General features: G+C 39.3%; 1 protein-coding gene across 3 annotated transcripts; it reads right to left on the bottom strand.

Annotated features, from left to right (window-relative positions):
• Positions 1 to 1,484: 1,484 nt before the first annotated feature.
• LOC118834658 (zinc finger protein 883-like) lies at positions 1,485 to 23,413 on the bottom strand. 3 transcript variants are annotated; one of them, XM_036742102.1, is made up of 6 exons: positions 22,868 to 23,413; positions 20,785 to 20,833; positions 18,946 to 19,107; positions 6,673 to 6,799; positions 6,324 to 6,434; positions 1,485 to 5,900 (listed from the first exon to the last, which is right to left on the bottom strand). In XM_036742102.1, the coding sequence occupies exons 3-6, from the start codon at positions 18,958 to 18,960 to the stop codon at positions 4,471 to 4,473; spliced, it is 1,683 nt and encodes a 560-aa protein (XP_036597997.1). In that variant the 5' UTR covers positions 18,961 to 19,107; positions 20,785 to 20,833; positions 22,868 to 23,413; the 3' UTR covers positions 1,485 to 4,470. The 3 variants fall into 3 exon arrangements, with proteins under 3 accessions (XP_036597997.1, XP_036597998.1, XP_036597999.1); XM_036742103.1 differs by lacking the exon at positions 22,868 to 23,413 and adding an exon at positions 22,148 to 22,192; XM_036742104.1 differs by lacking the exons at positions 18,946 to 19,107; positions 20,785 to 20,833 and having other exon boundaries at positions 4,067 to 5,900.
• Between the last annotated feature and the right edge of the window lie 284 nt (positions 23,414 to 23,697).

Raw genomic sequence — 23,697 nt, 5'->3', positions numbered from 1 at the left:
CCATGCGAGGTAGATACTGCAACTACTATTATCCTCATCTTACAGGCAATTAAACAATCTGAGATTGAGTGGCTTGACCATGGCCACACAGATAGTAAATATCAGTTGTGAGATTTGAACTTAGGTCTTCCTGACTTCAAGTTCAGCACTTAATCTACTATGCCTCTGTAAAGGATTTGATGGTATACTGATCCAATTTAAAGATAACACAAGGCTAGGAGGTATAGTTAACATGTTGGATGAAAGAAAGATCTAAAAAAAAAAATCTTACCAAGCTAGAACATTGGACTGAATCTAGTCAGGTAAAATTTAACAGAGTAAAGACTTCCATTTAGGTTTAAAAAATCAACCTCACAAACACAAGATGAAGGAAGTATGGGCCAGACAACTCATCTGAAAAAAAAGGCATGGGGAGTTTTAGTGGACTGCAAACTTATTCAACTGTTTGACACAGCAATCCAAACTGTCAGTCTTACTCTCCATTAAGAAAGCTATCAAATTAAGTAAAAGGTCCTGTTATATTGCACCTTGGCCATATTGTATCTTCAGCATTGTGTTTTGTTTAGGTACCACAACTTTTTGAAACATATGAGAGAACATTCAGAGGAGGTTGATCAAAATGGTGATGGGCCTTGAAATCATACAATATGAATGAGCATTGGTTAAAGGAACCTGGATTATTCAAACTGAAGGAGAAAAGACATAAAGGGTATGTGATAGTTGTCTTCAAGCATTTGTAGGGCTCTTATGTTCAAATGGAATTAGATTCGTTCCACATGGCCACAGAGGGCAGAGCTAGGAACAATAGGTAGAAATTGCCATGGGTTTAGACTCAATGTAAGAAAAAAAACTTTATAATTAAAACAGAGGGGTTAAGCTCGATGCACTTGAGGTCTCTTCCCACTCTGAATGTCTTATTGCCTTCTCTTTATCCTTATCATTGTCCTCCACAGGGTCCCTCTTTTTTTAGTGGACTTATGAGGCTATCTTCCCTCTCCAGTTCTAGTTATCATGCTCAGACATTTCAATATTCATACTGATCGTATCACCCCTTTGATCTGATTACATAATCTCTAAACCTCAAATTCAATAGTCTTCTTATCTGTTTCTTCAATGTCGATCTTTAATCTTCCCTTCTCCCTAAATTACTACATCTCTAAGCTCTGTAACTTTGGATTTTTGCTTGCCAAATAATGACCCCCTATTCTCAGGCTCATAGGATTATAGAGCTGGATGAGGCCACAGACATCATTAGGCTAATCTCATTTTACAAGTGAGGAAACTGAGGCTCAAGGTGGGCACGTGACTTGCCCAAAGTCACACAGATATGAGATTTGAATCCAAATCATAGGATTTAAAGTAGGGAGAGATCTGAGAGGTAGGCAAAGGTTGGTTCAGAGCCCCATTACGGTAATAGTTGTACTATCAGCATCCAATGATTGAGAAAATGTATGATGAAAAGGCTAAGAACTCAACAATGCTTTTAAATAATCTTGTATTTTTATTAATCACAACAGAATCTACACACATTTGAAAAAAGGTAATACATATTGTGAGATCATATTCAGCCTACAGAAGGTACTTTTGCTTATTTATTATAATTCTACTTCACTTACACTTACATTACTCCAAAAATCTGCTGTAAACACAGTAGCCTCCACTGAAAATGAAAATACAGCAACCGTTCACAGCCATAAACATGACTCACAAGCAATTCAATCTGCAAGCCCACTGCAAGCCCCCTTTCTAGTGCTCACCATGCTTCTATATGAAGGCTCCTCGAAGGGCACTGGAATCCATCAGTTTCTGAATGTTCTAATTGTTCTTTTCAGCATTCTCACTAAAACACATCTTACAAATTGATAGGGAAAAAGCTATCCTGGGTAAATTAAACACCCAAAACTGATTTCTAGTAGGAGAGTCTCCAAGCCCAAATAACTAGTGAAATCACAAAAATTCACAAGCTACTACTCTCTAAAATAGAACAATATAGTCTTAGAACCTTTCATCATAGAAAAAAATATAAACTAGATTAAGCTGAAAGAGAATATAATCATTCAAAAACAAAACAGTACTATCAGTGAAAAAGCAAATTGGATACCTCGTGAAATCAGACAGTAGACAACTCCAAAGACCCACTCTAGGAGGGGGCAGGTTTCAGCAAAAGTAAAGGTCATATTTCATTCTGAAAGGTCAGGAAAAAATTTTTCTTATTAGGCACAATTGAAACATCAATAATATAAAATTGGTCAACAAAAACCCCATTATTCATACTAACCTATTTCTTTGGAGTTAAAGAACAAAACAGCAGAGCTTGGTGTTTGTATGCATTCAGGAACTTCTATGATACAGTAATTTTGTAGCACCCATGGCCCATGGCTGGCATCTACCAGAATAGTCAAATTCCCTAATTTTATTGGGGAGGTACTGAATCCAGAGTATTTTCCACTATATCACGCCAGAATCCTAATTTATTAGTATCCCCCTGGAACCCCTCCCCACAATCCTTTGCACAGCAACAACTTTGGATACTATCTCCCTCTTCGTGCTGCCCAAATTCAACAGGCTCAAGGATTCTGTCTTCTCTTTTAGGCACTCTAACATGGTTCATAGACACATACGGCAAATATGCAGTGAGGTTGGTAGCAAACATCTCTGAAGTTATTTATCCTCTCCTAGCTCAATACAATTATATCTTTTGAATCCTCACCTCTCATGATTTTAGTGGCATTGCACATGATCAAACATCCTACCCTTTGGGAAACAATTAAGTTTCTTAAGATTCTCTAAAGCCACCACTATCTAAGTGCCATAATGTGGCAATTCTTCAGTTTTCTCTTCAACTCTTCCTCTAGGCTACTCCCCACCCAAGAGTTCAGACCAAGTTGATTCTAGGTTTTTCAGCCCCAGGCTGGCAGAGCCATTCAGCAATTTTCTGTAGTGTAGGCCCTTTCACTTAATGCTCCCCTCTACATCCTTCCCCCCCTAAACAGATGAGAGCCTTTTTTGCCACTAGATTCACCAGTGGAGAACTTCTATTCATCTGACTGCTGAATTACAGTAATACTTTACTAGAGGTAGCAGTTAAGAGTACTGACCTGAAAGTCAGGAGAATTAAGTTCTAGGCTTCCTTAGGTCCATTACTTCCCCCTTTGTGTTTCAGTTTCTTTCAACTTAGAACAACAAATTTAAAAGATTTCTTAAATGCCTATTATTTTCAAGATACCGTACTGTTAGGGTCTGAAGATAAAAAGACAAAAACAAACAAAAAATCCTTGCCCTCAAGGCCATGACACTCTACTGTGATGCTGCTTAAGTTGTTTGAGCAGAAGAAATGCATGGTCACAGTTATACTTTAGAAAGATTGTTCTGGAAGGTGTTTGAAGGAATGGAGAGGCAAGAGACTAAAAGCAGGAAGACCAATTATAAGGGTATTAAGTAGCTAAGGCAATGTCTATGTGAGTGAAAGGAAGGGATTGGATTAGAAAGACACTGCGAAAAAAGAAACAGCAAGAAATGGAAACTGGATGGATATAGGGGGATTGAGGGAGGACTGTGGGAATTAAGGAGGTTCTGAGGATAGTGGTACCCTCAAGAGAAAAAGGGCAGCTTAGAGGAGGCACAGGTTTAGGAAGGAAAGTGTGAGTTCAGTTTTGATGTTGACAGGACAACTGGATGGAGATATTCAGCAAGCTTTTGGATATACATACTGAAGCTGGACAACTGATTTCTAAAACCCATTTAGTTTGACTTTTCTGTGATGCAATGACTTTCTTCCAACTACCTAAGTACTTATTCCATTTCTTACCATTCTTCAAACGTTGGTATTTCTTAGGTGTCAGGACTGGGTCATGTTTTCTCTAAGGATACACTTGCTTAGGGACCATATTAACTCACAGGATTTTAATTATGACCTGTGTTCCCATGACAATCTCCAGTCCTACTCATACTCCTTCTTCAAGATGGGAACCTCAAATAATGACTAAGGGAGTTACCACTGAAGGAATTTACAGTCATCAATTGAGTCGTTTAATGAACAAGTGTGTATTAAGTCTCTAAGTATCTGTCTCTAAAAATGGCACAGGCCTGGATGCTATACATTCTGAATTTTTAAAAATTTAGCCATTACCCTCAAAAACCTTGTAGTCTATTATAAGAATGTGACATACCACAGATCATCTGATCTGTAAGACTGTCCATTCCCAATGACTATTTCATTTGTAAGTTAACTGGAGTGTAAGTTCTCTGGTCTTGAATGAGAAATGACTGGTAAATAATGGCTTTTCTTTATATGTTATATTCACATGGCTTCTCTCCAGTATGAATTCTCTACTATCTGATAAGATCAGAACTCTGAAGGCATTTCCATGTTCATAACATTTAATTCAATTCAACCATTAACTAAGCAAGGTGCAGAGGTAGGGGAAAATGCAAAGTTTAACTAAGATTAGGTCACTGGACTCAAGTAGCTTAGAGCCTAGTAGGTTGCTCCCTAGTATGAATTCTCTGATGTCGAATAAGTGTGGAGCTCAAACTAAAGTTTTTCCCACATACGTTACATGCATATGGATTCTCCTCAGTATGAATTCTCTGATGTATAGTAAGATATGAGCCACATCTGAAGGTTTTCCCACATGCATTACATTCATAAGGTTTCTCCCCAGTGTGAATTCTCTGATGTTCATTAAGGGTGGAGTTTCGAGTAAAGGTTTTCCCACACTCATTACATTCATATGGCTTTACTCCAGAATGTATTCTTAGATGTTCATTAAGGACAGATCTTCGAGTGAAAGTATTTCCACATTCATCACATTTAAATGGTTTCACTCCAGTGTGAGATCTTTGATGTCGAATAAGGACCGAATGGCGGCTGAAGGCTTTTTTACATTCCTTGCAAATATAAGGTTTCTCTCCAGTGTGGTATCTTTGATGATCAATTAATCCTAAGAATTTACGGTAGGATTTTCCACACTCATTGCATTTAAAAGGTTTTTTACCCGAATGAATCCTGTAATGCTGAAGAAGGCTTGACCTGCTGCTTAAGCCTTTACCACATTCACTACACTGAAAAGGTTTCTCGCCAGTATGAATTCTGCAGTGTTCAATAAGGCGGAGCTGGCTACTTAAGATTCTCCCACATTCAATGCATTTACAAGTGCCATCTCCAGTATGAATTTTCTGATGCTTCATAACACTGGACAACTGAGGAAAGTTTTTCCCACAGATGTTGCATTCATAAGGTCGCTCCCCAGTATGAACTCTCTCATGACAATTGAGATTTGATTTTAGCCTGAAGACCTTATCACATTTGTCACATTTGTAGGGTTTTTCTCCAGTATGAATTCTTTTGTGTTCTGTGAGATTTGAGCTACGACTAAAGCTTTTCCCACATTCATTGCATTCATAGGGCTTCTCTCCAGTGTGAATTCTCAGATGTCTTGTAAATCCTGACTTCTGACTGAAGGTCTTACCACAATCACGACATCCATAACGTTTCTCTCCACTGTGAATTCCCTGGTGTTGAATAAGGGCTAAATGCTGAGAAAAATTTCGGCCTCTTCCTCTTTTAGGAATTCTTTGATGAGTTATGAGCTTTGAGTTCCAATTGAAGGTTTTACCAAATTCATTATATTCTTGGCCTCCATTTCCAGACATCTGGTTATGGAAAATCATCAGTTGCTGAGAGCCTCTTGATTGCAAAGCTGATTTACTCCATCTTTCCTCTGAGAAGTGTCTTGTCTGCCCGTCTATATTATTTTCCTGTCCAAAGGCTAGTCCAAATTCTGTGGTTTGAAATATGTCCCTTGGGGATTTTTCTATCATATTTCCATATACTTCAAATGTTTTAGGGATTTCCTCCCTTAGAGTAAAATTTTCATTCTCAGATTGTTTCTTAAAACCTGAAGAAGAAAAAAAAAGGAAGTAAAGATGACCACTTCTTTTGGAGAAAAATTAAACTAACGAAGAAAAAAGATATCAAAAGAAAAAAAAGAAAAAATTATCAAACTGGTATAAAAGCAGAACAGAAATTTAAAAAAAAACTTTCAAAGTGCTAGAAATAACTAAGAGCTCCAATGACAACATGGTGAAAGAAAAGGTATTCAGATGATCGCCACCCTGGGAAGAACATCCAGGATAGAAGAAAAGGTAAGCCCAAACAAAGTTCACCCACTAAGAGGGGTGAGGAGTTCTACTCCCAACTCCAATTCCAGGTTCAACTCCTTAAATTCCTCTCCTGGCATTTAAAATTGCTCATCAGTCCACAAATCAGCTGTGCTCTCATTTTCCACTCTCTCCAGTGGATTATGATCTCACCCACTCACCACTGTAAACAACTGGAGAAAGTTCTTCTTCAGGTTCTTGCATATCCTCAACCCATGACTCTTCTCCTTGCTCCAGCTGGGAAATAACATCAGGTTTGGAGAATGGAAGGCCTGATTTTAGGAAAGGATACACAGAACATGATTATTCATACTAAAACACAAGAACTTTTTAAGCTCACTCCTAGGCTATAAGTCTGCAGGGGACAGATAGGGAATGATTTTTAAAGCTATAGCTAATATATAGAAAGGTCCAACAAGAGACAGTTGAATGGCCTCTGAGTTGAGTGCCACAATCTCTTTCTAGAAGGTGGTTAATTTGGAAATGGTTCCAATAAAAATGACTTCTTACCCATTGACACAAAGTTCCCATAGTTCTCCAGCATCACATCTCTGTAAAGATCCCTCTGAGCAGGATCGAGCCATCCCCACTCCTTCCGTGTGAAATACACAGCCACATCTTCAAAGGTCACCAGCTCCTGAAACAACACATTCTTGCTGCCTCATGGAAGTTTGGAATGATTTTAGAATTTTAAAATATGTAACATATTGTATAAAGGCAGTATGACATGGTAGGTAAAATACCCAGCTGCAGTGCTTGGAAGACCTGGGTTCAAGTCATACATCTGACACATACAGGCTAGTCATGTATCCCTGAGCAACTCTTAGTGCCCCAAACAAATCTCTAAAACCATAAATGGCCAAACAATTGCTGTTCAGCATTGGTAGAAGTTTACTTACCAGGAGTTCCATAAACCAATGAAATCATAGGTCTAAATAGGGGGGGAAAAAGCCTATCTTATTATAAGGGAGAACATGTTGCTTGATTCCTATTTAGTACTAGACATAATTTGTGATTCTAAGTATTTGGTACCTTGGTAAGAAATCTGAATATAAAGTTTCCCTTCACTACTGCTCACCCTGGCCATTTTCTGCCCTGCCCTAAGTGTCCACACTCCACACCATCCTTTCTACCTCTTGCTCTAAGAACTTCGATAAAAACAACACTACCATTGCCTCTGGAAAGGGCACAGCACTCCAATGTCCTACTTAGCATCTTTGTGATTTCCCAGACAATAACTCCCTTCCCTTATTGCCACTCTCCAATGTACTATCTTCCTCATTAGAGTCTAAACTCTAAGACAGCAGAGGATGTTGTAATTTTGTATTTGTATCTGTATCACTTCACACAGTACCTGACACATATTAAGTGCTTAATTAATGCTTTTCATGAATTCATTCATTGATCAGGCCCTTATCATCTTTCACCTAGATCAGGGGTTCTTAACCTAGATTCTGTTAATTTATTTTTTAAAATACTCTGATAACTATTTCAATGTAATTGGTTTCCTTTGTAATCCTATGTATTTTATGTATTTAAAAACATTATTTCAAGAAGGGGTCCATGCCTCCCACCCCAAAAAGAATCCATTAACTATAGTATTGTATTTCCTTGCATATAATTTTGTCGGCAAGGATTACTAATCATTAACCATCTCAGGGAATGTTGTTAATATAGATTTAAAAAAAAACTCACAGAATTTTAGAGTTGGGACTTTAGAGATTATCTAGTTCAACCCTATCATTTTATAGAAGAGGAAATGGTCCAGAGAGGAGGAAATGACTTGCCCAGGTTTGCTATGCTGATTGGTGAGAGCTCATTGTAGTATCTGGTTGGCACCAGTCTCCTAACTCCTAATCAACTTCCTGCCATACTCCCCAGGGCTGCCACTGCACCCTCCAAACTAGAATTCACAGGTTGTGCTAATTATTAATGAAAACTCACTACATCTAGCAGGCTACAACCACCTGACCGGGTCATCTTCCTGCTATGCTGCTATCTCCCTAACTCGAATCTCTGTGCCCTCACACCCTCCTTTACCTTTTGATCTGGGAACAGTAATCAAATCAATACTATCCAGTTCTAATGGAAAGGTCATAGTATTCGACCGCTCTATGGCTCCACTCGACATCCCTGTGACTTCACCCTTCCCTGGCCACAACTCTACTATATGTGTTGTTTCCATTACAGTGAGAGCTCCTTCAGGAAACAAGACTGTCCCATTTTCATATCTGTGTCTCCAGCACAGTGGAGATACCAGCAAGGGGCACATAGTGCTTACAGTTTTTTCATTCATTCTTTCATTCAAGTGCCAAAACAAGGACTTGAATCCAAACTTTCTGGCTCTAAGACCAATACTTTATTCACTACACCAGGCTAACGCATAATCTTTACTTACTTGAAATACACTCAGTTATTGACTATATATCTCCACCTCCACCTAGTGCCTTCCTTGGCTTCTGTTAAGTCCCAACTAATATCACATCTTCTACAGGTATCCTTTCCCTCTTAATTCTAGTGCCTTCACTCTCTTAATTATTTCCTATCTCTGACCTGTTTATAGCTTGTTTGTATGTATTTGTTTGCTGTCTCCGCCATTAGATTGTAAAGTTGTTGGGGGCAGGGACTATCTTTTGTGGTTTTTGATAACCCCAGCTTCGTAAAGTGTCTGGCACATAGTAGGTGCTTAATAAATGTTCAATGACTAACATACATATTTATAATGGGTTTTGTTTTTCTCGTGTTCACAACTGGGGGGGTGGGTGGGAGGGTGAGAAGATGAACCTTGGATGATTAAAACAAGTATTTTTGAGTTTACTAAAGTATCAGATACATTTGCTTCTGTAGGTTGTATCCCGAATCTGTTTCACTGATCAATCTCTCTACTTTTTAGCCACTACCTAATTGTTTTTTAATAATTATTGCTTTCTGGTACAGTTTGAGATCTGACATTGCTGGGCGCCTTTTGTTCCTATTTCTTTCCATTATTTCTCTTGAGATTCTTGACCTCTTTTCTCCTTCCACATGAATTTCATTATTATTTTGTTCTAGTACTATAAAGTAATCCTTTGGTAGCTTGATTGGAATAGCATTGAATAAATAAATTTGGGTAGCACTGTCATTTTTATTAATGAGGAAATTAAACAGCAGTATAGAAGAAGTTAGAGTTAGACCAACACCTCAGATCTTATACAATCATAAGCTCCGAATGGGTATATGACCACTATATGTAAAAGATCACATTATAAATAAATTACAGAAACATGGAAAAGAATTACCTATCATATCTATGAATAGGAGAAAATGATCAAACTAGATCACAAAAGACAAAATAGATAGTTCTGATTAAATACAATTAAAAAGTGTTTGCACTTTTTAATCTAATTAAGCTAAGAATAAAAGGGAAACAAAAAAGGGAAAATATCTTTAAAAGTTCCTCTGATAAAGATCTCTGTCACAGGATATGTAAGTAGTTGATTCAAATTTATAAGAAAAAGAGCCATTTCCCAGTTGATAGTCTAAGCATATGAACAGGCAGTTCTCAAAATAAGAAGTCTAGGCTGTCTATGAAAATATGGTCCAAATTCCTACTAATCAGGGAAAATCAAATTAAAGCAATTCCAATATTTAACCCATACCCCAATGGAGTAGCAAAGATGACAAAAAAGGAAAATGATAATTGTTGGAAGGGCTTTGGGAAAAGTCACATTGACATATTGTTGGCAGACCTAAGAATGGGTAGAGTAACTGGAAAACATTTTGCAAATATACATAAAAAGCAATAAACACTGAATACCTTTTGACCTAGTTATACTACTGTTAGACCTATACTCAAATACATCAAAGAAAGAGAAAAAGTTTCCTTATGTAAAAAAATATTTATAGCAGCTATTTTTTTGCGGCAACAGAAAACTGAAAACTAACGATTAGTTTTGTTTAACTGTTTTAGTTTGTTGTGTTTTACTTTATTGTAAGACAGCTCTCAGAAAATAAGACTAATTTGTAAACCTTTATAATGTAAAAACTAAACATATAGAGGTATGTGAATGTGACTGCAGTACTCCTGTGCTTCAAGAAATGAAGAAAATGGTGATTCTAGACTTATAAATATTATGGAAAGACTTATATGAACTGACACAGGGTGAAGTAAGTAGAACCAGAGGAACAATTTGTACTATAATATCAAATTATAAAATGGAACAATTTTGAGGGCTTTTATAAACAGATGAATGAAAAGGATAAAATCAGGAAAACAAAATCATAAAAACAAACAACTGAAAGTTTTAAGAACCATGACATAAAATGTTCATTTATGATTCATATGAGTCCAAAACAACACTCACTGCCCAAATGTAAATGGAAAATATTTAACAAAGTAAATAAAAACAAAATAAAACATAGATAACATTACATTTTAAAATTAAGTCAATATGCATCCTGCCAAGATCCTTCTACATGGACTAGCAGCCCCTATTTCTATTTGAATTTGAGACCACTTGTTTGGGTGACCACTTGGTGGAGATTTAAGAGATGGCTTCTGAGGATCCTTCAAACTCTGAGGTTCCATGATAGCGTAGGCTTTTAATAAATGTTAAATTGATGAATCATTGATAAAAATTCTATCATAGACCAATGACCCACAACTCTTTCTTGTTTCTCTCTTACTCCTCTGCAGTCATCTCCCTCAGCTCACAGATTCCCTTTATGGTGGAATCAAATCCAGTCTGGCTAGTTTGGGAGGGAGTGTTCCTCTGAATCTGTGGCTTAGGGTCAGTCTGAAACAATCTACTTAACCCATTAAGCAACCTTTCCCTCAAGACAAATATTTCTCTGTCCCAAAAGCTACTGGGAGAAGAGGAGTAAAAAGTTACCAACACGGGAAATGGCTGAACAAATTGCATTATATGAATGTAATGGAGTATTATTGTACTCTAAGGAATGACAAATAATAAAAATTTTGGAGAAATATGGGAAGATTTTTATGAAATGATGCAAAATAAAGCAAAGTCAAAAGAACAACATACACAACTACGACATGAAGACAACAATAGCTGACATTTAGGTTTTCAAAACACCTTGCCTAATAATCTCACTTGATCTTCCTCGGGTTGAACACCATAAATGTCATCCCTATTTTGCAGATAAGGAAACTGAGGCTCAGCAAGGTTATGTGACTTGCCCATAGTTACAGAGCTGGTGTCAGAGGCAGAGACCAAACTCCATGCAGCACTCACTTTTCTCACTATACCATTGTCTCTTGTAAGATAACACTCAGACAAAAGCACTCAGGTTTAAACAAAAAAAAGACAATGTTGAGACCAAATGAATAAGGCTAAAGCATGCACACTTCCTTTCTAGTATTAACTATAAAAGTAGAATGTGACTTGTGCTGTCAATTGCAATCCCACTATTAAGTGATTTATTTCAGTTTTTATAAGATGCTACTTAAGAAGAGGGATTGTTTCATTGTCCATCACCAAGCATAGTGCCTGGCACAGAGCCAGTGCTTTATAAATGCTTGGTGACTGATTGTTGTCTGTTGCGTCAAAGCATCCATCTTCTACATGGTTGCCAAGTCGCCTTCCTGCTGGGGACTTTGCCACCATCGTTCAGCTGTTTTCTTGCCCTGGAACTTCCCTCAGCTCTTGGGGCCCTCACACCTTGCAATATCCCTCTGCCAGGCTGGGCCCTTTTTGGAGATGGGTGAAGGTCAGCCATGCTTCTCTCCTCCCAGATCATTTTTTTTTTATTCTCCACAGTTTGCCGCCACATAGGAACCTTCCTTCCCTCTCCCTTTTTTGTGTTGTCTTCCCTCATTACAGAACACATGCTCCTTGAGAGAAAAGAGTATCTTTGGCTTATATCTGCGTACTTAGCACAGCACCTGGAACGTGGTAAGTGCCTCACAAATGCTTGCTGCTGGCCCACCTTCCTGAGATGCCAAATCCAGAGATCTGACCACATTATTCCACTATCTATAAATCTCTGGTTCTTTATTGCCTCTAGGATAAAAACAGACTTTGGTCTGATAATTAAAGCCCTCCTCAATCTGATTTCCCACCTGCCTTTCCGTAGTCACTGCATATGACACTCCAAACATTCTTTTTTTTTTTGTTGAGGGGGGAAGGTAGGGCAATTGACGTTAAGTGACTTGCCCAAAGTCACACAGCTAGTAAGTGTGTCAAGTGTCTGAGACCGGATTTGAACTCAGGTCCTCCTGACTCCAGGGCCCATGCTCTACTCACTGCACCACCTAGATGCCCCAGACACTCCATTCTTTATTCTCGTCAAACTGACCTTCTCGATGCTTCCTCTAAAGTCTAAATGACAGTCCAGTTCCTACCTCTTTGTGTCTTTGCACAGCTGAACCCCTATGAAGTACGGAACACTCTCCCTCCTCACTACACTTCAGGGAATCCTTCAAGGCACATTCTGAATTATAAAAATCTAGCCAAATTCGTACCCACAAGGGAATTAAGTGTGTCAAATACTACACTTAAGGGGAAAGAGAATGAAAACTGAAAGACAATGGACATCATGATTGAGGAAGACACTGGTAACCTCTGACAGCAAGTCCACTGGGATGGCAGACGTTAAGACAGCGAAGTCTTGAGGAGAGAAGGAACTGGGGTTAGTACTCTTTACATTAAATAACGGAGGAAAAGCGGGTACCCAATGACTGGAGGAACTGATAAGCCAACATAACAGAATTCGTGCTATAAAAAATGAAGACCATGAGGAATTCAGAGAAACTTGGGAAGATGTGTATGAACTGATAAAAACTGAAGCAGAACAAGCACCACGTACACCACGACCCCAGGAATGATAATAACAGATAACATTTATATGATACTTATTGTGGGCTGGGTGCTGTATAAAGCACTTTACAATCCTCATAACTATGGGAGGTGGGTGCTATTATTATTATTCCCATTTTACAGATGAGAAGACTGAGGCAGAGAAAGCTTAAGTGACTTGCTCAGGGTCACAAAGCAAGTAAGCGACTGAAGTTGGATTTGAACCCAGATCTTCCTGACTCGGGGGCCCAACACTCTGTCCCCTGCACCGCTTACTGTAAAAGACAACAACACTGAAAGCATTCAGAACCATGATTGCTGCAGCTAACAAGCGCGACTTCGTAAAACTGATGGAAAACAGCATCTTTCACCTCTAGGAGAAATTACCTACTAGAGGTGTGGAATAAAGCACCTATTTCAGATGTGGCCAATGTGTTCATTCGTTCTGCTTGGCTTATTTGTTATAAGGGAAGGGTGAAAGAAGGACTGGGGAGGGGTAGGGAGAGTTGTTGGAACAGCAATACAACTTTTTAAAAAAATTATCAGCAGCCTAAATATTCACCAGCCTTTAGGCTGTGTGGGGACAAGCCTCTCCAAACATAGCTAGGCTGACACTTGGATGATATACATATAGTCTGTCACTAGGCCTGCACATAAAACCTGCTCTGCTTGGCAGGGCCTGAAAGGGCTTATGCTCCAATGAAATAATCTTTAAGAACCTAGAGCCAACTCTATACCACAACGAGGCACCGGATTAATTAACCAAGAATAACGTAGTACCTCTTACATGGAAGGCACTGTGCTAGGTGCAGAAAATACAAGTGCAGAATGAATAATCCCAAGTACACCTAATACACACATACACATACACACACAAATACATATGTGTGTATATATATCACAAAGTTAATAAATATGAATATATACAAAGCAACTAAATTCGAAGTAGGTTGGGAAAGAGGATACTAGTGGGTGGCAAAATAAGAACGGCTTTATGTAAAAGAAAGTGAATGATTTCAAAACAGCAAAGGGTCAAAAAAAAGTAGAAAATAATTGCTGAATGGTTGGGAGCACTGGAAACATCAAACAAAACGAGGGAAATACAAAATTGGTTGATTAAGTTATAAAGGAAGATTTTAACTATATACATAGACAAGAATACTCTCTATTAGGACAAGACACTGATGGAGGGCTGATGAATAGGACTAAAATCTTCAATCAGGCCATTTTTGAACACATTCTAAGTGGACTCAGTGCATGCCAGTACAAGATATATCTGCTGGTGAACCAACATTAACAGCAATCACAGAAAGATCAAGTAGTTGAATTTACATTAAACTCAATATTTGTATAGGGAAGAGGGAGCACTTGAAGGACTGCCTGAAAAGTTACTAAGAAAAAGCAATTTAAGGGATAAACTATCTCTCTGGGCAGAGGAGGGACACAAAAATAAACCAAGAAAATCCAAGGGACATATGGTAGGTCATGACTGTGGCACAGTTAGAAATCCCAATATGGAACCAGAATAAGTGATGACCAAAAGGGGTGATTTCTTCTCTGCCTGGAGCCAAAAGTCCTAGAGTCCTACAAAGCCTCAAGAACCCAGGAAAGTAGAGGCTTCCTAGATCTGAGAGGATCCTAGTTCTTTGTGGGCCATCTTCAGAGATTCTTCACAGGAAGCAAGGAAAATTCTCAGAAGTTACACTTAATATGTATCACACAGCTAGCTCTAAGTAAAGTGTGCATTACTCTACCCTTGGTGCCTGAAGGATTACTCCATCAGACTGCCTAATCTGTAACATTTGATGTAGCAAGCAGGACCTTTTGGTTTATAAAACAAAAAGGGAATGAGTTAGGACCTCCTAGCCAGAACAGCTAGACACAAGCACCTAGTAATTTATTGCTCAGAAGCCCAAGGCTATGTGGAAGAAGCCCTAATAGTGGGAGAGAAAAGGGTGCCCTCTAAACCCAGAGAGCATTGCTTACTAGGTCCAGCAAGAAATCAGGATGGAAGGAGCTTTGTGGCTCTTCCTGATAGTTATCAAGAAATAGGGGAAGGAAACAGGTCTGAAGAATCCATGAGGGCCAGGTAGGGAGAGGTCTCACCTGGCTGAGTGGCAGTGGGAAGCTGACTGTTCTGACCCTGACCCTTTGGGAGATGTATTAAGGAGGAAATCGAAGTCACCTTGGAGTCTGATGGAAACAAGACATCTTGGCAGAGGACAGACTCACCTATGTTTGACTAGTGGTGGGAATGGGAGAGAAAAGAATGGATTCCCAAATTTGGGTCAGCTGGTCACATTTCCTCACAATCCGTTTTCATAGGGTAGTCAAAGCCCCAACCCATGGTAGTGAACAAGCTAATCTCAAAAGAGGGTCAAAACCTTATCCAAGTGCAGGAATTCTTAAAATACATTGTTAAAGAGTTAAATCAATTTGAGTCTACAAATAAATACTAATCTGGAAAATCGTATCTCACCTAGTTGCATGCAAAAAGGGTAAGCAGGGGGCCTCCTGGATGTTGCTGATCAAGGTGGAATTTAAGTAACTTGGAACAATAACCTCAAATTCCCTCTTCCAAGCCCTACTAGCTACCATTACAATACTGGGAGCTCAGGGTGACCCAGCCCTATTTCAGTGGATTAAGGTTGATCTCCCTGAGCCCCACCTCCATGATAGATGGAAGGCATGGAAGCTAGGGGAGGGGAACATGGTACTACTCTGGCAATGGTCCCTCTTTAACTGGACATATGAATCTTTTACTACAAGACCAGGAAAGCCAGAACATTTGCACGATGTAGATATGCTGAGGTTGAGTACAGACTCCATCCAGTGATTGAGATGTCCAGGCTATTTTAGTCTAGGCTATTCTAATGGGGAGGCCAAAGTAGGAACCACTGGATCTGCCCAAACCCCTGTGGGGTCACTGATATGAAAGAGTATAAACACTGGGAAGGGGAAGGTGACTGGGGGTTGGGGGGAGCTGAGGGGGGAAGAAACGGCATGCACAGGGGGGTAGGGAATAGTAACACATTTCAGCCTTTATTAATGAGATGACCTGATAGAACTGCAGCTCTGTGTGGCCTGCCTCCACAGAAGGCTCCTGAGTGCATCTTCAAAGGGGACCACAGGAAGCTGCATTCAACAAGCATCCTTGGAATATCACCTGCTACATCTTGTAAGTAAACTCTATATTACCCTAATCTTGGTGTCCGAATCATCATTGTGCCAGATTTCGTAGCCTGCAACAGGACTCAAAAAATACTGAGACAATGAGTTCAGTAAGGAAAAGGATAAGATGAACCCATAACAAATCAAAACAGGCATGATAAAGAAAATTAACAAAGGATTAAGACAATGAATGATAAATGAATCATTAAGGTTACAGTATATAAAATAATTTTTTAAAGTATTCACATTCTGCCTATTGCCAACAAAGATTAAGAACCAATTTTTTAAAATGCTAGCTTCAATCAGGCATGATTTTCAATTCTAATAAATTATGTCTCAGTATAGTTAACATAGAAATAATCATACTCTTTGATCTATTAACTCCATAAATATGATCACCCCAAAAGTAATTTTTAAAAAAACTGTAAAAATATGTAACTTGCAATTTTAAAAAACTGGAAACAAATAGGTGTCCAAGGATAGGAAAATGGCTGAATAAACTCATTCATATCGAATAAAATGGAATATACTAAAGCAATTAAGAATGATAAATAGGAGAACATAAAGTGATACAGAAAACCTTACATGAATTTATATGAAGCCAATAAAGCAGTAACAGAATATTTATACTAATTGTGACTGAAGGAAAAAATTGTTCACAAAATAGAGATTAACAGAGATCTGCATATTGAAAAAAAAATTTTAACATAAATCATTTTCTCATATGTTTAATCAGTCTTGCTTATGTTTAAAGTTCTTCAATAACATAACTTTACAGCATAAAGAAAGCACGCTGGGCATAAAAAGTTCTGTTATGTTTTTCAGCACACTATCTCTCAAAGGGAGATTTTTTTCTTAGATTCCATCCCAATAGTTTTAATTTAAGGTTTTTTCTTATTTATGTCTGAGAGGACATAAGGAATATATAATTATTTCTGTGGAGTAATGATCAATCATATTTGAAAATCATGAAAATGAGAACAGTGCTCTAAGACTAGATATGAAAAATGAGTAATATTTCTAAAAATGAGTAAGATGGATTCTAGAAACCGAAGAGCAGAGAGGAAGCAAGGAGGTACAGTGGATAGAGTGCTAGACCTGGAGGAAAGAACTGAGTTCAAATCCTGCTTCAAATACTTCCTTAGCAATGTGACCCTGGCCAAGTCACCTATCCTCTCTGTCTCAGTTTCCGCATATGTAAAATAAAGATGATAATAATAGCATCTATTTCAAAGGGTTGTTGAAGATTAAATGAGATAGCATGTATGTATATGGGCTTTGTATACCTTAAAGTGCTACATAAATGCTAGTATTATTATTATTATTATTGCCTCATAAAAGTCTACAATGGATTAGTTTTAAAACGGTTTACAAATTAGGTCACTGGAAAGCAGCATGAGTTCCTTAAAAACAAGTCACGACAAAAATGAAACTCATTTCTTTTTTTTTGACAGGTTAACCACACTGGTGGAACAGGGTTTTTGTTGCGTGTGTGTTTTTTTTTTAACTTCAGGAAGCTACTAAACAAATTCTGTCATTAAATCCTTGTGGATAAGATGGAGAAATGTGGGCTAGATCGGGGTGTCCAACTCACACCCCACAGGCCACATGTGGGCCTGCAAAACTACAGATTAAAATGTAATTGGGAAATGTTTAACAAAATAAATAAAAACAAATACGAAATAACGTTAATTTGTGGTTTTCTAAGTCAATATGCTTATCTGACTATTTCTATCTGAGTTTGATACCACCGAGCTAATGATAACAAACTTAGGTGTATTTGTAGCTAGATAAACTATACCCAAAGAAAATGATTCTCTAATCTCTCCAATCGTTAAACCACTTTGTGAAGTTTAATGTAAAAAAACCTATATATTATGTAGAAATGAGTGTTGTAAACTAAAAACAAAAAATCTCTAAATGAAAAAGAGAAAAAAAGAAAATAATATAAAAGTTTGATTTCCGGAATGTAAAAAAAAACACCTGTATAGATTACTCAGAGGAGGAGCTTAATAATACAAAGTAAAAGTCTTACTACCCACCTGGTACAGATTGTACATGCCTATATCATATTTTACTTTAAAACAGGGCAATAGGGCTGAATTCTACTTCATGTGTGTGAAATCAGGCTTCTTTCTTCTACCTCAATATCCCCTTAAAACTTGCTTTTGCAATGCAGATGTCAGTCCCTAAACAGAATGCTGAATATGCCCAGCTACTGAAATTTACCTTAGTTTTATACAGTGAAAGGCAGCGTGGTAGGGTAAAAATAGGAAGACCTGAGTTGAAGTCTTGCCTCTGACACACACTACTAGCTCTGTAACTGTGGGCAAGTCATTTAATATCTCAGTGACCCAGACAACTCTCTAAGATTATAAATCACAGATAAGTGGCTGATTTCCATCAGTAGAGGAAGTTGCCACATCAGAAGGTTCCTTAACCAATAAAATCAAAGGTCTAAATTAAAAACACACACACACACATTGGCACACTCCAGTTATTTGTCAGAGTACGATGAGAAGGTTCCAGACTAAGAAAACTGAGCACTGGACTTGGATGGTTTGAGTCCCAGTTCTTCTGTTCATAAGCTTTGTGATAATGGGCAAATCACTTAATCTCTCTGAGCTTCAGTTTTCTCATCAGTGAAACGGGAGTAACATCTTCAATGACAACCCGTCAGGGATGTTGTCAGGAATGTGCTTGGTAGACTCTAAATCACTGAGGCTAAGGTACTTTAGTGACACCAAATGGGTGAGCTATAAGGCCAAAGGAGGCTGGCATCTAAAGGGAGAGTTCAGAGATAGAGGGCAAATACCATGTTGAAGACCATTAAGGTGGTGCAGAACCTTCTGCTGCTGAAGGAGCTCAGATGAAGAGAAGCTGATGGAAGGTGGAAAAGGCACTGACCCCCGAGCTGCCGCCAGGATTCTTGTTTCTCTGAGAAGCCTCCTTCCTGTCTTTGTACACAGATGAGGATCTGAAGATAAGCATCACAGGAAATTGAAAATTGAACAGCAAAGTCACTGTCATTCAACCAAAATTTTGGAGAATAGATTTGTCCCACAGGAGTACACAAAAGGGGCAAGTAGCTGATTCTGTTAACCCCTCATGGGAACAGTATGGAAAGACAGTGAGCAAAGCTAGTCACAATGACCAGTTATTACCCCCCAGGAAAATGAATACAATTTTGATAAAGGGCAGGACTTTGCCTTTTAATAGTTATGAAAACTAATAATTTCTCTCTTCCCTATTTCTCTCAATTTTTAGTGTCTCCAGAAGAAAATTGTATTTTTCTTTATCGTGAGTTCTTAATCTTTTTATATGATGAACACCTCTGCAGTCTGGTGAAGCCTGTGATACCTTCTCAGAAAAATATTCTTAAATGCATGAAATAAAATACATAGACCACAAACAAATCAACAATATATAAATAGTTATAAAATTACCCAAAAAAGGTTAGCAGGCTCTAGATTAAGAACCCTCATCTACATGCTTCTGTATTAACTTCAAATCAGTCACACAATCGAAAAGTATTAAGAGCCAGAAATGTCCTTAGAAGGCATCCAATCCAACCCCTGCATTTTGTAGATCAGGCAAACAAGCCCCAGAGGTCACGAAATTTGCCATATATATGGTTATATATAGTTATTTATGTCTTTCTTGCTCTCCTAAGAGATTATAAACTTAATAAAGGTAGGGATTACACGATCATGAGGTAGGGTTGGAAGGGACCTTAGAAGTCATCTAGTCCAAACCCTTTATTTTACAGAAGAAACTAAGGCCCACGGAGGTGAAGTCACTGGCTCAAAGTCTCACAGGTAGTAAACATCAGTGTTTTAGCCGGCAGAAGCTGGGACTTAGTAATGGATTATTTTGTTAAAAACTAAGCAAGGTTATGCAAGGTTATAAAAGCTGCCTAAGATGATTCTGAGCAACTAGGTCAAGAAAAAACAAGATATGGTATGAAGAGATCCTGCTCCTCCAATATGGGAGCAGTGAATATATATGAGTATAAAACATATACACTAGGTATGACCAAAGTGGGAAAATCAAATGGATTCTATTTTGTAATTGATTCTATTCTGTATCACCACTGGCATTTTGTTTGGCTGCCTAAGCCAAATTTCTTTGTTGCTGAGTTAAGTTCAGAAGTTCATGAGTTCAGAAGTTCAGTTTTCCTTTCTGAGTTAAGTTGAAAAGTTCACCTTCCCAATAAGTCACATTAATTAAAAGAAAATTGTTATCTCTATACCACTAACTTTCCTTGTACAATTAGAAGAAAGCTTTTATCTATATACCATTAGTTATTCTTGCAGGTGGTCTAAATCAATCAGAATTTTTTAGATAGAAGGAAGGGTTGTTGTTAGCCCGCATTTCCGATTTCTAACCAATCATACTGCATCTATGATGCAGCAAGTTTTGATACTGTTTTCCCCATCTATGATGCTGCCTTCTAGTTTTTTGATGCTCTTCCTTTTGTTCGTAAAAATTATGTCTGTCCTCATTGGGGGTCTTTTGGCTTGCTGAGGAGCTAAAGACCCCTTTTATTGGTGGTTGCTAGCTTTACCAATAAATTGAACTTGCTCAGAACTCTGTGCTTCAGTTTACCTTAATTTCAATCATAAGGAAAGTAATGCCAATTTTACCCACTTACCTCAAGAGCGTAAGGAGCAGCAAGCCTTTAGGGCTGATGTGTAGACCTCCTGTCCTTGGAAGGGGATCGGAATAATGTGAGAAATGTCACGGTAGAGACTGGCCACTTTACTTGATATGCATGGGCTTAGTCAGCTCAGAATCAGAGGATCTCCATGATATTCAAAGGGTTATGGGAGTTCTTCCTCAAAGTATAGCTTCCCTGCCCAGGATCCACTCAGATCAGAGATGACTACAAATTACTCGAACGTAAGAGATCTAGAACAATGCCTCACCAATCCCAAGAACTCTGACAATGGTCAATTGTATCTTATTAAATGTGCTGTGAACATTTCAACCAGGGTAGAAGGGTCCACAGAGCCAATGCGTGCCATCTCAGAAACATGCTCACAGTGGCTCTAGGAATGACGCCACAGGATTTGTCCCCATCTTATTTGGAGATGTTTGGAAAAAATGAATTATTAATATGTGCTTTAGAACGTCACAGACAGAAGTAATGTAGCAACCCATAGCCGGCAGGTTATAAGACTGAGAGAAGAATTAAGAGAAGCCTACCAACTATCGATGGCTTCAGCAAAGAAAAACATTTGAGGAAAACAAATATTTTAACCTTGGAGTTTGCTTAAGAACTCCAAATGGGAAACAGTTTTGTAAAGGATTACTGGGAGGCAATTCTAGCACAATACAGAATATTGGTGGAAAGCCATAACATATCATGTAACTGAAACCAGAAAGTACTAGAAACCAGAAAACAGTACTGAAAAGTGAACAGGCCCTAAAAAGACAACATAGGGAATGAACCGCTATCTGTAGAAGAACCAGTTGGGTAGGAACATAAGAATTATGGGAGTCAAGGGACTGGGCCCAGTGAATCCATAGATCATAGCCAAACACCCATATCCCAATTTGGAAGAGACCCAACATGGAGATGGCATCAATCAGGATTTTAAGGACGATGAGATTTAATCTGTGTAGTGTTAGAAAATGTGGATTGCTACCAAATCTATTTCAATATTTAATCAATCAATCAGAAAACAACTGCCTTAACATGAGAGAAGCTAAACCTGGAGGAAACCAACTCCATTCCTGTTATTCTGTCATTGGAAGTCTCAGCAGGGCAGAGGCCACAGTAGCATCTTTCTACTTAGGACAGCAGATATCCCCAGTAGATCTCAAGTGTCCGTAAGTCTAGAACTTGGGTCATTGGCCAATGCATCCAAAAATGGCTTTCCTCCATAAATAACGAGAAAGAACATCCAGAATTTTTAATAAACCACAGCAGGAGTGCCTGAACTATCCAGCCCCAAATAGGCTAATGTATAGTACGCCATAAAAAAATCAAGAAAGATATAATCCAATAGTACCTAGGGATACTTGTCAGCCTCCTGCACACTGGGGAGATGGCAGCCCAATGATGGAACTCATGTAAAGTAGAGCGTATGCAAATTTATTTTGCATGAACACTAGCGCATATGACTACTGAATTCGGATGAACTTTGCACGATCTGGACACATATCTGGTGTCATTTTCAAGGCCTGCAAGTTTTTTGATTGAAAGAGAAAAGGTAGTGAATGTTCATTTAATTGCCCCTTTCCTTTCTATTTTCCAGTAGACCTACTGGAGAAAATAAAGTGTGTTTACCTTAAAGGATAAGCATGGTGATGGATGAGGCTGATAACCAGCAGGAAATAAGAAGATCCTTTAAGAAAAGATCTGGAAAAACCAGAAGAGGGTAAAGGGTTGGCTTTTTTTTTTTTTTTTGGCTTCATCCTGCACTCAGTTAACATCCTCCAGACTGGAGTACTCTACAGAGACTTATCCCTGCCGGACCTGAAAAACTGAGGTAGTACATCACCATGCTAGCGATGTGCGAATAAAGGCAGTAAAGAAGAGAAAGAAAGGGTGGGGACAGAGAACGAGGGAGACGAGAGAGGGAGGAAGGAAGGGAGGGGTACAGCTGGGTCGCTGGGGGCGTGAGAAGTTTGTCACCCCAAGATCATAGAGCTAAGTATTTCCTTCACTCCTAGGGCGGTGTGGCGCCCCGGTCAGATGCTGCTCCCCTCCCCCTCACATCAGCACTGACCTTGGCCTCAGAGCTCACTCAGCACTTGGTGGGCACGAATCTGCTCCTTGGGGAGCCACAGGAACAGTCACTGAGTCCTGACCCTGACAACCAGCAAGGACCTTAGGGAGAGACCCTCGGCCTGGTGCAGTGCGGAGAGCCCTGGATTTGGAGTCGGAGGACCTGGGTTCAAATCCCTGCCACCTGTGTGTGACCTTGGGCAAGTCACTTCCCTTGGCTGGGCCTCAGTTTATTCATCGGTAAAATAAAGGAGAGAGGGGTGGACTAGAGCTCTAGGGTCCCTTTCGGTTCCACGTCGAGGATGCCGTGGTCATCCCGTCCCCTCATCGCACAGATGTGGAAACTGAGGCCCGGAGAGGGAAAGGGCCCCGCCCCACGTCTGGCGGGGTAGTCAGGGCACAGCCGGAGCTTGGACCCAGGACCCCTAACTTCCCTATCAAGGCAGCCCCTGGGGAGAGGAAAGCTGCGGCCAGGACCGCTCTGCGTCCGGGCTGTACCAGGGCCGGGAGACCCCGCCTCCTCAGGCCCAGACTCGCTCACCTGCAGGAATCCAAGCCGCGGCCCCGGACAGGAAGTGCGACCGCAGCCGGCTCCGCCCACTGAGGCCACACTTCCGGGGATGCTCTAGGAAGGCTGGAGGACTCCGCGCCTCTGTCTTTGTGGCTGGCGGTGGGAAGCGGGTTGCGGCGGCTCTAAACTCTAAAGGGAGCGGATTATGATTCGATTCAATTCAGTTCAGTAGGCACTCCTTAAACGCTTTCAATGGGCTTATGTCGGTCTTTTAATTTCCTCCCCTGTCTTTTTTCTAAAATAAAATAATAGTTTGTCAA

The sequence above is a fragment of the Trichosurus vulpecula genome, chromosome 1 (genome assembly GCF_011100635.1).
Source record: "Trichosurus vulpecula isolate mTriVul1 chromosome 1, mTriVul1.pri, whole genome shotgun sequence".
Classification (NCBI taxonomy): Eukaryota; Metazoa; Chordata; class Mammalia; order Diprotodontia; family Phalangeridae; genus Trichosurus; species Trichosurus vulpecula.
The sequence above is the reverse complement of the archived record's forward strand: the minus strand, read 5'-3'. Positions and strand labels throughout refer to the sequence as shown.

What these genes read in the sequence shown, in the direction of transcription:
- LOC118834658 (XM_036742102.1), bottom strand. An exon ending in TGGGAACTTTGTGTCAATGG is followed by an intron (nt 6,435 to 6,672) that starts GTAAGAAGTCAT and finishes TCCTAAAATCAG; the next exon opens with GCCTTCCATTCTCCAAACCT. An exon ending in TTCTCCAGTTGTTTACAGTG is followed by an intron (nt 5,901 to 6,323) that starts GTGAGTGGGTGA and finishes TTTCTTCTTCAG; the next exon opens with GTTTTAAGAAACAATCTGAG.